Source organism: Trichogramma pretiosum, unplaced genomic scaffold (assembly GCF_000599845.2).
Source record: "Trichogramma pretiosum strain Unisexual culture from Peru unplaced genomic scaffold, Tpre_2.0 scaffold3, whole genome shotgun sequence".
NCBI classification, from domain to species: domain Eukaryota; kingdom Metazoa; phylum Arthropoda; class Insecta; order Hymenoptera; family Trichogrammatidae; genus Trichogramma; species Trichogramma pretiosum.
Window position 1 is genome coordinate 675353 of NW_019641698.1, and position 14972 is coordinate 690324.

General features: G+C 42.9%; 1 protein-coding gene across 5 annotated transcripts in view; it reads right to left on the reverse strand.

The window, feature by feature from the left end:
• The window catches only part of LOC106652943 (probable beta-hexosaminidase fdl), a 51119-nt gene that overhangs the window by 3982 nt on the left and 32165 nt on the right, over positions 1-14972 (reverse strand). For all 5 annotated transcript variants that reach the window (XM_023462333.1, XM_014372142.2, XM_023462334.1 and 2 more), the window contains 4 exons: positions 4956-5099; positions 2455-2720; positions 1236-1616; positions 58-288 (listed from right to left, as the gene is read on the reverse strand). In XM_023462333.1, the coding sequence (XP_023318101.1) occupies positions 58-288; positions 1236-1616; positions 2455-2720; positions 4956-5099 (1022 nt within the window). The remainder of the gene's footprint in view (positions 1-57; positions 289-1235; positions 1617-2454; positions 2721-4955; positions 5100-14972) is intronic.

Genomic DNA, 14972 nt, shown 5'->3' on the forward strand with positions numbered 1-14972 from the left:
CGAGTACGTTTTATTGGGTAGAAATAATTGTGTGTATGCTAGATATACACTACTTACCCCACTGCCAGCCAGCACCGGCGTGGGCCGGCGAGTCGATCTCGATGAGTATCCTGACGCCCCGAATCCTGGCGTACAGGGCCAGATCCTTGATGTCTTCGGGCGAGTAGATCTCGTCGCCACTATAGGCGCCCCAGCGGGCCATCTCGGGGAACTGCTGCGAGTCGTAGGGGAAGCTCTGCGAGTCGCTCAGGTGCCAGTGAAGGGTGTTCAGCTTCGAGGCTGCCATACCTGTATAATAATAAAAAAGAAGAAATTAAAAATGATCAGTGTAATTTAAAGTCAAAACGAGACACGGTTGGTAATTTATGCAATCGGAGATTCGATTTTTTTCTCCTTCTCTCGTTTTTTTTAATAATATAAAGTTATTCAGGGTTTTTTGAACTCTGACGTAATATAGCGCGAAATAGAGAAAATTTGCCGTTCCAAAAAGCAATTCACACAAAACGAGGAAGCTGAGGGGATCTTTTGAGGCACTTGATGTCGATGCGGTAAAGAGCTTTGCCGCGCGCGGCAGAAAACTCTCTTTGGTGCTGGTGCTGGTGCTGCTGAGCGCAGCACTACTAACACACACCGAGTGTGCCTGCAGCGCACATAAGACGTCGGCAGAGGAGGCAAATCAATAGGAAATTTTCATTTCAAAGATACACATCGTTGCGAATGTGTAAGTTCCCTCGGTGATATTATTTGGCGCGGCGCAGCGTACTCTATATTATATATATACGTATGCGCTTGAAAAGACCGATTAGTCGCATTAACTTTCTGCGTATAATATTTTATATGAAAAGCAACGCGTTTTAATGTAATATTTATCCGGTAAACGTTCGCGTATTATGTACCGATTTTATCTCTGTAATACGGAGGAGCGTTAAGTTGCCAAGAAAATTCGTTACTCTCTGAAAATCATGGCAAGTTTGTGCGCCGCGTGGCGCAAGTAGCTGCAGCAGCGGCAACGCACAGAGGCATGTGTTGCCTCTCTCTCTACGGAATATTTAAAGGCCCACAAAACCGTAAATGGTACATATAATACACCGATGAATATCCGTTAAATATGTAACGAGCCCGTAGACAATTTTCGTTGTTTATTCTCTTTGCAAAGATAAATAAAATCTGACGCGTCGTTATGCCGAGCTTATTCGAGTTACAAAATAAAACGTATATCATCTCTCATATATTACCATCGATGACGTTCTTGAGCTGCTCGACGGGGAAGAACTGCCGGCCCGTGTCGACGAGCAGTCCGCGATACTCGAAGACGGGCTTGTCGTCGACGATGGCCGACGACAGCACCCTGAGACAACCCTGCTTGCCGCAATTCTCGTCCCACCAGATCATCTGCGAGAGGGTCTCGAGGCCGTGGCGCACCCCGTAGTACGTCCTGCCGACGACGCGCGCCTCCAGATGCTTGCCACGCGTCGCGAGCTGCAGCTCGTACGACTCGTCCGTGGCCAGCGTCAGTTTCGTGTCCTTGGCCGAGGTCACAGTCACCGCGACCACGAAGCTGTCCAGGCTCGATCGGCTCTTGGTGTTGGGTATCTTCATCAAGCTCCTCACGTTTCCTGAAAAAACGAGCGCGTAACGGAATATAGGGTGACGGCACCAATGAATGAATGACCCCCAATGAATGAATGACCAAGAAAAGATTAAAATTAAAATATGAAAGGAAATTTTAACCCATGTCAAAAAATTATTTTTATTTTATTGATGCTTGAAGTTTGAAATACTATGATCAGTTTTAGTTAAACTAGCTTCACTTTTTCACAAAAATTCATATAGAGTCGATAGTGAATGAATGTATTCATTTACTGGGATAATGCGACTTGGCATGGCGCGATACCAGTAAATGAAAAGACAATGTTTTTGTCGTCCCGCCAACGTTTGAGGTTAGGTCGCAGACGATGCATGCAGGGCGCAGTGCGTACATCGTTTAGATTTACGTTAATTATAGGCTAATTTTAACTTAATTTAAACTAGTTATTAATGATGGCTAAAACCGAAACGAACAATAAAAACGTAAAATAAAAACTTTGAAAAAAACTGGACATAATGTCGATAAAACTCTCAACCTGTCAATGCTCTCTCATAATATAATTCATTCATTCACTGGGTCCAGAGTATTCATTAATTGGTTCTTTACCATTCATTCACTGGGGTACCCCATTTTATTGAGTTATATCATTTATAACTTTATGAAATATTATTTTTCATGTATTTCAATTTTTTTATTCATGAAATAAGTCCTAACGAACACAAATTTGAATGCACGCTAGGGATTAATGCAAATTTAGATTTTAAATCAATTGATTATAAGCATAATTTTGTGAATCCATTCATTCACTGGTGCCGCCACCCTAATAGAAAGTCATAAATCTCTCTGGCAAAAAAAAATAAACTCACCCAGAAATACGTCCTTGGCGTTGTCGAGCATGGCGCGCACCTCGGCCGAGTCCGTGTCGACGACGGCGAACTCGATCTGCTGCCAGTGAAAGGCCGAGCTGTCGCGGCCCAGCTCGACCCTGCGACTGGGCTTGGGCCACAGGAGGCGCGAGCTGGCGCTGCCGCACAGGGCTTGACACGTGGACAGTGATATACGCGAGCTGCGGACGGCCCGACGCTCGCATCTTCCGGCCACGCACGCCCACGACCACGGGCTCTGGAACGTTCTGCGGGTGGAGACGACGATGATGATTTATTATTTATGATTTTTCGTGTATTTCATATCCGTGTGTCGTTCGTATATATATATTGTTTTAAATTTCAATGTATATGGATATAATGGAGCCAAAGGGGAGGAGGGCAAACAAAGAGATCTAATAATCAAAACTCAAGCTCGACACGATCAGCAGCGGGGGTAGGTGAGGAGGAGGAAGAGGAGGACATTGAATTCAAGAAGTATCGAACGTTCATTCGATTAATTGCAGCCAGCGTATAGCAGATACTTGGCAGTTAATTAAATGATCTCGCGCGGTGGCCTCTGGGCGCATAATAACTAGTTTCCAATATAGTTAGCTCGGTGCGACGACGACGACGACGACCACGACGACGAAGAGAGACAAATCTATCAAGTGTTCGCGCGCGCGGCCTACTTTAGATATTGAATTCACGAGCTCTTGATTTTCTTGCGGCGTTCGTCGCGGCGAGCGAATTTATAATTATAACATTTGAATAATTCATCGTAATTTAACGCAAAATACGCAGGATTATATATATACGCCGCATCGAAGTTTTGTACATCCGATGTTATGTAATTTCGGGCTGGAGGGTAGAAATTGACGTCGCCCTGTGTATCGATGTTTTCGATGTAAATCCGATTGTGCGCAAAACGTCACGAAAATTTCATCGCTACAGTTAATTTCGTACGAAATAATTTAGAGAAGGATTTATCTCGTACGTCTTTTGAAATACATCAACTAAAAATTATGCTCGCGCTCCGGTATTAAAATGCGAAAATGCATATGTAGTACGAAGTGCTCGGGGAAAAATATGCTACTCTGCGCACCGTTGAACGTCTGGCCTGCTGTCGTGTATTTATTTCTACGCAAAATAATATACGTGATGATATCCACCTCGTGAAAAAAAAACAGTAGAGAACGCAAAACAAAAAAAAAACCAAAAATGTGAGAAGACACAGCACAACACACAACTCAAGCGTGAGAAAGCAACGTGCGAAGGAAACAATAACGATAAATGTATCGAGATCATTGTACATGATGAATGAAGCATATATATGTATGGGATCTTGGCACTAAACTACGTAGTCAAACGTCAAATTTTCAAACGTCGGTATATATCGCATATAATTTTTGTATAGCCTACGCTCTCGGGGACACACGCTAGCGTACACAATTTAAATAGCTGCAAATAATCCACCACGCGCTTCTTTTATATTCGGCCGATCTCGTTTACCTATTGGACTCTTCGTCGGCGTAATTGTAGAGATCGTCGGAGCTTTTGTTGATGATGTTATCGAGGTCGACGTCTGCCGCGTCGTCGTCGTCGTCTGCGTCGCCAACGACCAGAGTAACCATGCGCCTGCGAAGCTCCTTGAAACTGCAAAGTGCGCGGCGAAGTGAAACGAGTGGTTCGCGCGAGATTTTTAACGCTCGCTCCAGGCTGCGTGTGTATATATTTCCACGTAGTAGTAGTAGTAGGTATGTATACACATTTTTTTTTTATATATATATTTATATATGCGAGTGTAGTGTACATACGAATATAGCGGGCATTCGTACGTATTATACGTATGAGAAAATATAAGGGACGGAGAAGTGGTCGTAAGAGGCAGGCGGGCGCGCGCCAAGCGTAAAAGTGTCATCGAGGGCAGCACGAAAGGATGAAAATAAAGAAAAAAAAAAGGGTAAAAGAAAAAAAATTAATGGACTCGCAAACAAAGCTTCGCAATCAGCCAGTAGACACTTTGTTTGCTTATGTAGTCTGCACGCTTATTTTCTATATATATAACGCATATTTTTTTCATTTGCGAGTCGCGCGCGCGCGTACATACACTCTCCGATGTAAACTTTTCAATTTACGCGTCGGGGCTGGCAGGAGAGAGGATTTTGACGTTTGTTCGGGGATTGAATTATGCGGTTATATACATTTTATTTTTTTGCGTAAAAGTGCCCAAGTATTTAAAAGTTGATTAATTTTTTAATTGAAAAAAGGTAAGAAAAATGCGAAACGTGTAACATGCTGAATCAACAATATATTTTCGACACGACAAAGAAGGAATGACTGCTTTTTGGTGGAATGTAAAAATAATAAAAACGTGAGGTTGCACCCCCATACCCAAGAAAAACATTAATTAATTAAATTATATACATTTGAAAGTAAATAGAAACCAACGTGTAAAATTAGCAATTGCGAAACTCCGCAAATATGTATATAGCATACAATACCTTTGTGCCGTGAAAGGCTGTAACGAGGCCAGCGGCGGTGAGCGCGCGAACATCGCTATGACCAGGCACCCGGTGATCAGGACGAGAAACAGGAGAACCCGTCTCATCCAACCGCTAGGTAAGCCACCCACCATCCTTGCAAGTCTGTGAACGATCCAAATTTAACCAAGTGCGATTAATAAAGATATATACTTTATTAGAATAATATAAATTATTTATCAACGATATAAATTATAAGGTACGTTAAAACAGTTGGACTAAAAAAAATCTTTTTTTTTTTTTTGGGCTGCACACAAATTAAGCGAGCAAACTCTTAATCGCCAGAATTCAGAGCTTGTTAAACTCACCGACGAATATACGTCCGCGTTAAACATGCATCAAGCAGCCCCCCGTCGCGGGACTACCGATAAAACTTTATGATGACCCGCGGGACCATTTAACACTTGAAACAAATACTACGTGCGAAGAATTATAATTTTCGCAAGCCGAGCAGAAATTATTAAAGGGAGAGAGAGAGAGAGAAGACCCAAACGAGCCGCGAAGAGCGACGTTAAGTGCGATTCTGACGTTCACGAGGTAAGACACACAGACATACACACACGTATGTCAACGAGAAGGAGAGGGTTAATTTGTTCGAGCAGAAGTTAACCAGTTCGCAAATACCGCCCGCCCAAGACATCATCGCGCGGGCTGAGCTGAGCTGAGCAGCAGCAGCAGTTTACCAAGTAGGGTAAGAGAGCTGCTGCTCGTGTTCCTCTCGGCGCGGCTGCAAAACGAGGATGTACTTTCGGGGGTGGTCTGGGATCCGTTATCGTACATTCGATATAGTCGTGGTGGTAGTTTTTATGTAGAGTAAAAAAAAAAGTCTTCGTTGATCCAAATTAAAACCGTATATTTTCTTTCTCCCCCCTTCTCCCTTCGATTTATTGCTCAAAATTAAAAAACCATCTATATTCATTGAGAGCCGAGAGAGAGAGAGAGAGAGAGAGAGAGATGATCCGAAAAGCTCGCAAACAAATAATTATCAAAGAACAAAAAAAAAAACAGCAGCGCCCAATATATAAGCGGCTTTGCTGCTCGTTTTTTGGTGAACAATCTCTCTCTCTTTAGAGCTGGTTATCGATCGCTCGTAAGCTCTCATGTACGTGTATATAAAATATAACACACAGTCGTCATTCGGCGAAAAATACAAACTTCATTTTTTTGCCGCATACAAAAAATAAAGTTGTATACACACACGCGCGTATATCGAGTATATTATCGCGTTGGGTCGTAGAGAGACAGAGCACACAGAATACAGCGCAGGGCCGAGCCATGGCTGCGGTGCTGCGGTACCGCATTAGAATATAATCGGGTTAACGCGCGTATACGTATATATATACTATACACATAAAAGGCATAGTTGCACACTCATATACAGATTGGTGCAGATATAGAGCGTAAGCGAGCGTGTACCAGGACGCTCAATATCCATGGCCCAAGGATTAGTAGCCGCCGCCGTTGCTACTGCTACTGCACTACTGCTGTTGCCCTGCAAAATTATATGCGCTGTCTAAAAATAGAAAATCGTTCGATCTTCGTGTACGTATACACGGACTCGTATATTCCGTAGGTTTGCGCGGGTAATTTTTTTCTTTTTCCTCTCTTTTTTAGGTATATTCTTACGACTATATGTATGCGTATCGAAAAATGTATACACGCTATTTTTTTTCGAGAATAAGAATGATCGCATTAAAAACTCGGGCGCGCGTGGTTATAAATTGAAAAAGTCTTTATGGCAGAGGGATTGTTTTTTTCAAGCAAGACAAGCTGAGCCGGATCATCGAACGAGCTTAAAATTCACACGCACGAGAGTCGAGAGACAAAAAGCTTGCAAAATTATCACCGGCCAATCGATGTTTACGCGCGCGAGTATTTTTCAATCGGGTAGCGCGCGGGGAGTGTAACTGGGAAAAATTTTTACCCCCCGTTTTTTTTTTCTCAAAAATGAGGAAAATGTATATTGTACCTGGGCACGCATCGATTCACCCGTCACATTTTGCACTGCGATATACAGTACGTATGTATACTATTGCAAAAAAAACAGCGGCAGTAGCAGCAGCGACAGCAAACAAAGAAATAACACATAGCGGCAGGGAGAGAAATATGCGTTATATAGTATCGGTCATTGACGTACGACAAAAGCTCGCCTCTGCCTCTGGGTTACGTGTGTGTGTGTGCATGTGCATATATATACAGGAACGACACGGCGACGGAGCAGATAGCAGCAGCACGGTATACAATTTTTACCCCGCGCGTTCAAAAAAAAAAAAAAAAAAAAAANGCAGGTGTTTAAAAAAAAAAAAAAAAAAAAAATACATATAAGAATATCTAATACGTCAGATGAAAATCGTGGCCTACACAGCGGTACACAGCGGCACTCATATATACACACACATCAGGTACGTGTACAGTAGATTGAACATAGTAATAGTCGGGCATATATAGGACGCGACTCGCATTCGAGGCTCCTATATATGTACCGTTTTTTTTTTCTTTTTCAACTTTTTTTTTCCCCCCGGTCGACGTTGGGTTTTCATTGATATTCGATATATCGAGGGAGCGAGAGAGCTTGAGGTTTGACCCGAGCTTTCTCTCTCTCTCCCGTGGTTTTCGTTATATTCGCAGGAATGAAATTATAAAGGGCTATACTACGCAACGCAGTAATTGCAATGTTTGTTCTCCGTTATGGGATTTATTGCAAAACTTTCGTCTATGAAAGGATCATAGCCCGTGTATAATTGCGTTATACTCTCTATATCGTGCGCACGTGTATATACCACTGCAACAGCAACAGCAGCAGTGGAGAAGCTTAACGTGCGTATAAGTAAGTATATATAAGCCGCGCGCGCGGTGTTGGATGTACAATTTTTAATTGCGTTACTTTGGCGTATTCAAACGGGAGGGGTGGGGGGGCCAATAACTACCGCAGAGATAACCAACAGGCGGCAACTTTGATTGTAAATTAATAATAATAATGATGATAATAGTAATGTAACCGCGTGTACCACGTCGCGAGAAATTTACGCTCTTCTTCGCTGGGTGTTGGGAAATTTATATATACGTAAGATTTATGATCGACGCACCATAACGATTTATTATTATTTTCAATAATATGATATGGCGAATATAAAAGAGCTGCTGCTGCTGCTGCTGCTGCTGCTGCCGTTAGAGAGTATAACGAGAGAAGTTCGTATACCGAAATTATGATTAAAATAATTAAGACGGGCTGCAGGGAGGAGTTCACGACAAAAGTACTGGAAAAATGTATTATCGATCTCACGGAAGCAATTATTTTTTAATTAGCGAATTTTAAATCATTCATCAAAGTAATATAAATTAAAAATTTTGCACTCCCTCCCCCTCCCGGTAAAAGAAGATACCAAGAAGGACTAACACATTTTCAAGAGAGAGAGAGAGAGGAGAAGTTGCAGGCTTCGCTCGAGTGATTTCCTCTTGAAAAAAAAGGAGAAAAAAAACGAGCGCAAACAGTTTCTGCCAACAGGCAGGCAGACACACACACAAGCAGACACCATCTAAAGTACAATCAAATGCAATCTCGATCGCAATCACACTCGTTATTCATTAGCATATATACGTATAACTATACGGATAAGAGATCTATACTCTGCAAACTTTCACGAGTGTTCGCGTCTAAGATTATTCCAAATGGAGAGGAGAGGAGGGGGGCTAGGGAATAATTATTGCATCGGGACGAGACGACGACGACGAGTCGATCGAATTTATTTTTCACGCTAATAGCGGAGCGATGTTTTTTTTTCTATTAATTGTTTTACTATATAGTTGCTCTCTTATTTTTTTTGTATCGTTTCTGTTTGTTTTTTTCTGGTCAATTTTAATCATAGAATATATTTTAGTACCGTCAATTATTTTCTCGTATCTCCCATCGTCGCACTCGTAACGGATCGTGATTTAAAAAGCTGCAAACTTTCGATGGAAAATTCGCGACCAACCAATCACTTTGCATTCAAAAATATATAGCGAAATATATACCCGTTATAAATGTATGCAATCCATGCAAAGGGGAAGTGAGCTTCGCGTTGGGAGCTTAAAAGATTCATAAAGGAATTTCGCTAATGTCGAAACCGACTCGGTCGTGTCGTCGTCTCTCTACGATCTACATGCGCTTCGCCTCGCCTCGCCTCGCTGCCTTTGTGTCTTCGCGCGCGCGTGTACATGGGCTTGTTTTTATACCGAACAAACCTCATTTTACATGCAAAGGGAGAAAGATCGGTGTCATGGCTCGCTCACTCGATGGCGCTCGGCTTTGATGCTCCTCCTACATGCTATAAGCGCACGAATACCTGTGTGCGAGTGTGTGTATAAGCGCGCGGGCGCCTGTATAAGTTTACGACTTGAAATTTAATCGTTTCGGACTGTGTCTCTCTCTCTCTCTGTGTGCACGAATCCCAGTCGCCCCCCTTATATACCCCGAGCTTAAAAGCTGCGCTGGAATTCTCGTAAACGAGAATAATGGTACTTTGTGGTCGGGAGACAATCAGCGGTTAGGATATAGAGACTTGATTATTCCTCGGCGGCGGCGCGCCACTCAATTCCCTTGCCCCGGTGTAGAAACGTTAGAAGAAAACTTATTTCATTTTCGACCTCCTCGCCCTTCGCGCTTTATCCACCGACTTATATACAATGGATTAATGTACGAGGGACTTTTTGCTTTTCTTACTTCGAACCTGAGGCGTGCATCAAAGTTGTGTAGCCGAATGTATATAAGGATATTTCTTAGGACATGCACTTGGTAGCGCGTCGTTTTTATACGGCATTACTTCACCTGTACTACGTATAGTATATGGCAGCTTATGTTTTATCGTCGGATCCGGTGCTCGCGCGGATCAAAGTGGCTCGGGCTGCATTACAGCACAAACATACGTAGTACAGTAGTGCATCCCCTCAAACGTATACACGCGCGCGCGCAAGAGATATTTTTCAAAAAAATAAAAACAAAAAAAAAGAAGTATCCGTGCTTCAGAAGATCCTGTGTACCGCTGTGTCTGAGGGCCGTGGACCATATCTACTACCGTACACACACACACACTTTTCTCATTGCGCGCGATACATCAGACGTCTCTACGGTAAAAGTGGCATTCCTTCTCCTGTATGACGTCGACGGGACGAAAAAGGTATTTTTTTCTTTGAAACAATTTCTCTGTATATATACGCGCGCGCAAAGCACATGTACTGCACACTTGAAAAATTATATTAAAAAAGATTTTTTGCCCGCGCGATCAGCAAGATGGATCGAACTTTCCATATCGTGACGTATCGATGCGAGTGCGTTCACTCGACTTCATATAAATTTTTTTTCTTTCCTCGAAAATGATCCGCATGTAGTTAAAACATCGTGCCGCTGCTGCCGGATGTCCACACGCGCGCGGGAAAATTGCGCGGGCTCGCGTCGCTCGGCTCTTCCTATTTTTCAATTAAGCAACGTGTCAACGCGAAACAACGCAATAATACGTGTCTATATATATTCAAAGTTCGCGTGACGTCTCGCTATTCAGTCACGAGAACTCGAGCTGCTGCAGCTTCATTAACGTTATCGTAGCTGTTGTGTATATATAATATAGGCTGCTGCTGGTTGAGCAGCAGCAGCAGCACGAGTTCCGGCCCGCGTCGCGTGTCGCATCAATTTCTATCTATTATTATAGAACGAATCAATGCGAAATCATTGATTTTGCTATACACAGAGCGATTCAACAGTTTACCTTAAAAATAACACAATTTTATTTGATTAATTACGCTAATTGTTTTCGATATCGATCAACGATACAGAGTTAAAAACAATTTCATTGAAAATAGCTCGTACTCATTAGATTCGTCAATACGCGTTATATTAATTATATTAGTATCGATGCATTATATATCCGCATATGCCACTGCGAAAAGTTCGAATCATTGTTTCCAGTCACTTTCATCAACGATCATTCATCAATTCAACGCGTTTTATATGCATACTCTCTTCTTTCTCGATCGAGCAGGCGGCATCGAAATATACGCGCGCGGGCACGAAAATCATCCGGGATTGGAGTGCAGCTCGAGTGCGTTTTATATATATATACGTATATATAATCCCACGTACGTATATATACTCGGTGTGCGCGCAGCTGCTTTGCATACGCGTATATACGTGGCCCCAGCTCGTGCACTTTGTCTTTGCATTTGTGGTCATTGCTATTAAAAGCCGTTAGGCATTAGTCCGCCGCGCAGAAACGACCCTAGATGGCCTATACACGACTTATCGATTTAGCAAATCGATTTCTCTCTCTCTCTCTATGTGTGCGTATACGTATTGTGTGTACGGCGATATATGTATGCAGGCGAGCGAGTTCGAGCTTTGCACGCGTCCCAAGCGTGTATGCGCACACATATATAAACACAAGAGATACATAATACATGCGGCGCGTAGCAGCAGCAGCAGCAGCAACGGCAGTAGATATACAATAGACTACTACTACTACTACTGCTGCTGCGGTGCGTCCTCGTGGCGTGGCATGTTTCGAGAAGCAATTAGCGAATAGAGAAGTGTCGCGTGACGCGCGCGCGCGTGGATCTTGTTGCCGCTGCTGCTGCTGCTGCTGCTGCTACTATCCGAGCTTTGTAAGCTCTCTTGGGCCGATGTCGAGTGCAGAGAGCGAAGCAGAGAGCGCTAACAACTCGAAACGATTTCCAACGATGTTTAAAAGATTCGCAGCAGCTGCGAGCTTGCAACTGCTGCTGCTGCTGCAGAGGGTCGAGAGCTGGGAGCAGAGCTTTCCTCCTCACCCCACCCTCCAACGTTCATCGAGAGAGAGAGAGACTGACACTGTTGAAGATAAATCTAGGATATACGTTCGAAACGCGAGCTGTACACAGACTCGGGGTCCATATAGCCACACCGCACTGCAGTTTTCCAAGATTATTATTTGAACTCGACGTATACTAGCTGCGGAGGTAATTGCGTAACTATACAAATAGCGCGCGCGGAACAGAGAGAGAGAGAGTGAGCTTTTTTCGACTGTTCTTTAACTACCGCGCGGGATTATATGAGTTTTCAAGTTTGACCCGCGCGCGCGCGCGCAAGCTCGCGTTTTAATATGATTTTCTTCTTCTCTTTCTCTGTCCCTTTTTTTTTTATTCCATTTCACTCTTTGAGCTGTGTGTTACACACTGACAAGTTGCGCATGATATAACCTACGTACAGGCAGCAAAAGCAGTGTGATTCCGTTTTGCCGAAGTTGTAAAAAATTTAGAAACTTTTTCTTTTTTTTTTTTTTGTTGAATGAAGAAAAATGAATATAACGTATATACGTATACGTATACGACGTCCTCGGCTCGCGCTCGTTCGCTCGCTCGCGAAAAAAGTTATATATAATTTTTCGCGAGCGGACGGATAAACTTTTGCAAAAAAAAAAGGAAAAGTCGTCGTCGAAGATTATTGCGTATATAATGGCACGCGAATAAATTTTAAACGATGCAAAATTCGAGAAAATTTGTTTGCCCAGAGAAATTTCTATTGAATATGGAATAAAATGCGATTGAATAAAATCATCGTATCATGACGCGAGAGAGCGAGTTGTTTTTCAATGCACGCGAGATTATTATTACGTACATTCGGCGAATTGAAGTAGTACAATCGGTATATTACGGTCGCAAATGGTTTAATTCATTTACGCGCGGGGGGGGGGGGCACTATATGTATAATAAATAAAATTTATATAAGTATCCTCGCGTCCTCCTGCGGCGCATTGCTGCTATACATGGCACACAAATGTACATGGGAGCCTGAGCACTGCTACACGACTATGTAGTACGAGCTATACAGGGTGGGGAATAAATATGGAAACCCCTGGAAATTTCGCAGAATAAGTTGGGAAAAAAAATCAAAAACCTCATATCCGACGTATTTTTTCACGGGGAACCCAATGGTGACCTTGAATTTGACCTTGAACATGACCTTCAAGCTCCAGCGACCCAAAAATCGATTTTTCAAATGTAACCCCCATTTTTTATTGCAGATTTGAAAAGAGCACAAAATTTCACGTCAAAATGTATGTTTTGTTTTTTTTTTCAAGGTCATTTTAAGGGCGTTACAGACGCAAATAAAACCCCAATTTAACCTAAAATTAAGTTCAAGTAAGGGCTTTTTTTCTCATTGTACCGCCTCCTAAATGACCTTAAAAAAAAAAAACGAAACGTACATTTTGAAGTGAAATTTGGTGCTCTTTTCAAATCTGTTATAAAAAATGGGGGTCACCGTGCGAATAATCGATTTTTGGTTCACCGTAGAGTATAGGTTATGTTCAAGGTCAAATTGAAGGTCACCATTGAAAAGAGTGAAAAATTTTACGTGAAAATATGTATTTTAATTTTTTTTTTTAAGGTCATTTAGGAGGCGGTACAATGAGAAAAAAAGCCCTTACTTGAACTTAGTTTTAGGTTAAATTGGGGTTTTATTCGCTTCTGTAACGCCCTTAAAATGACCTTGAAAAAAAAACAAAACATACATTTTGACGTGAAATTTTGTGCTCTTTTCAAATCTGCAATAAAAAATGGGGGCTACATTTGAAAAATCGATTTTTGGGTCGCTGGAGCTTGAAGGTCATGTTCAAGGTCAAATTCAAGGTCACCATTGGATTCCCCGTGAAAAAATACGTCGGATACGAGGTTTTTGATTTTTTTTCCCAACTTATTCTGCGAAATTTCCAGGGGTTTCCATATTTATTCCCCACCCTGTATATACGTAAAGGCAGTGCATAGTGTGTGTGTATATATAGCTTTTCTGCACAAGTTTTACCCGTGCACACACACGAACAAGCTTGGGGATCGTCGCAATATGGCCCCGGCGGCGGTATAACACTAAAACTTGCCAAGCTCTTAATGAGTATATGACGAGGACGAGGACGACGACGATGGCGGCGCCGTAGCCGCCGCGAGAGGGACGAAGGGAGGAGGAGGACACGCAGCAGCAGCAGCAGCCAGCCAGCCCCTTTCGTTTATGCGTCATACGCGTTCCATCAAAGAGACCTTATAATGCCGCGCGCACTGCACTGCGTCTCGCGTGCGTGGATTAAGCGCTGAGCTACAGACGAAGCTGCTGCCGCTGCTATTACGTCGAGAGAGGAGGAGGAGGAAAAAAAAGGAGCAAGGACACAAAAGGAATTACAGTTGCACACGCATACGTGCGCACGAACGTGTACGTGTATGTGTGTACGCATTGAAAAACGGATTTCTCCGTGGGGGAATGCCGCTGCCGCTGACGCGCTGTGTGTGCAGTCACGTGTCTTGGCACGAATCGGCGCGGATTAAATTCGCGCGAAAAACTGCGAGGAGTCGGCAAGCTCTGTACCGTGTGTAGTACGAGAGTCAAAGAGAGGAGAAGAGAGAGAGAGGGTCGATGACATCGACGCGCGTAAAAGCCTCGTTTTTTCCGTTACTCCATACAAAATGTTGGGTAATATATTAAAGGCACGCGTGTAGTCAATGCAATCCCCCTCGCTGTAGCTCTCTCTCACTCTCTTACACACTCACGGCTTGAGAGGGATTTTTTTTCAGCTCTCTCCCTCGTGTAATCGCGCCTTGCGATTTACGCAATGACGAACAAGTCTGCCAAGTCGCTGCAGGAGAAACGAAAAAAGAGCTTGATAATTCATTACGCGGGCACGACGACGAAAAATTTTCAACTCTTTTTTTTTTTAATTTTCTTCCTCTCTGCTATTTTGCTTAATTTGCGTACATAATATATCGAATGTATATGTGTATAAAGCCGAGTCAAAGGCAAACGCGCGCTAATTAGCTAATATTCGCATTATTAATTTGGAATTTTTAGAGGGTAGCGCAAATTATTATTATGTGTATTATATACGAAAGAGCTGCTGCTGTTGCCTCGTGCAACAACGTTGTTTCCTACTGCTGCTGCTACTACTACGCCGAGGATTATATAAAGGCGCACGAATGAACCTACAC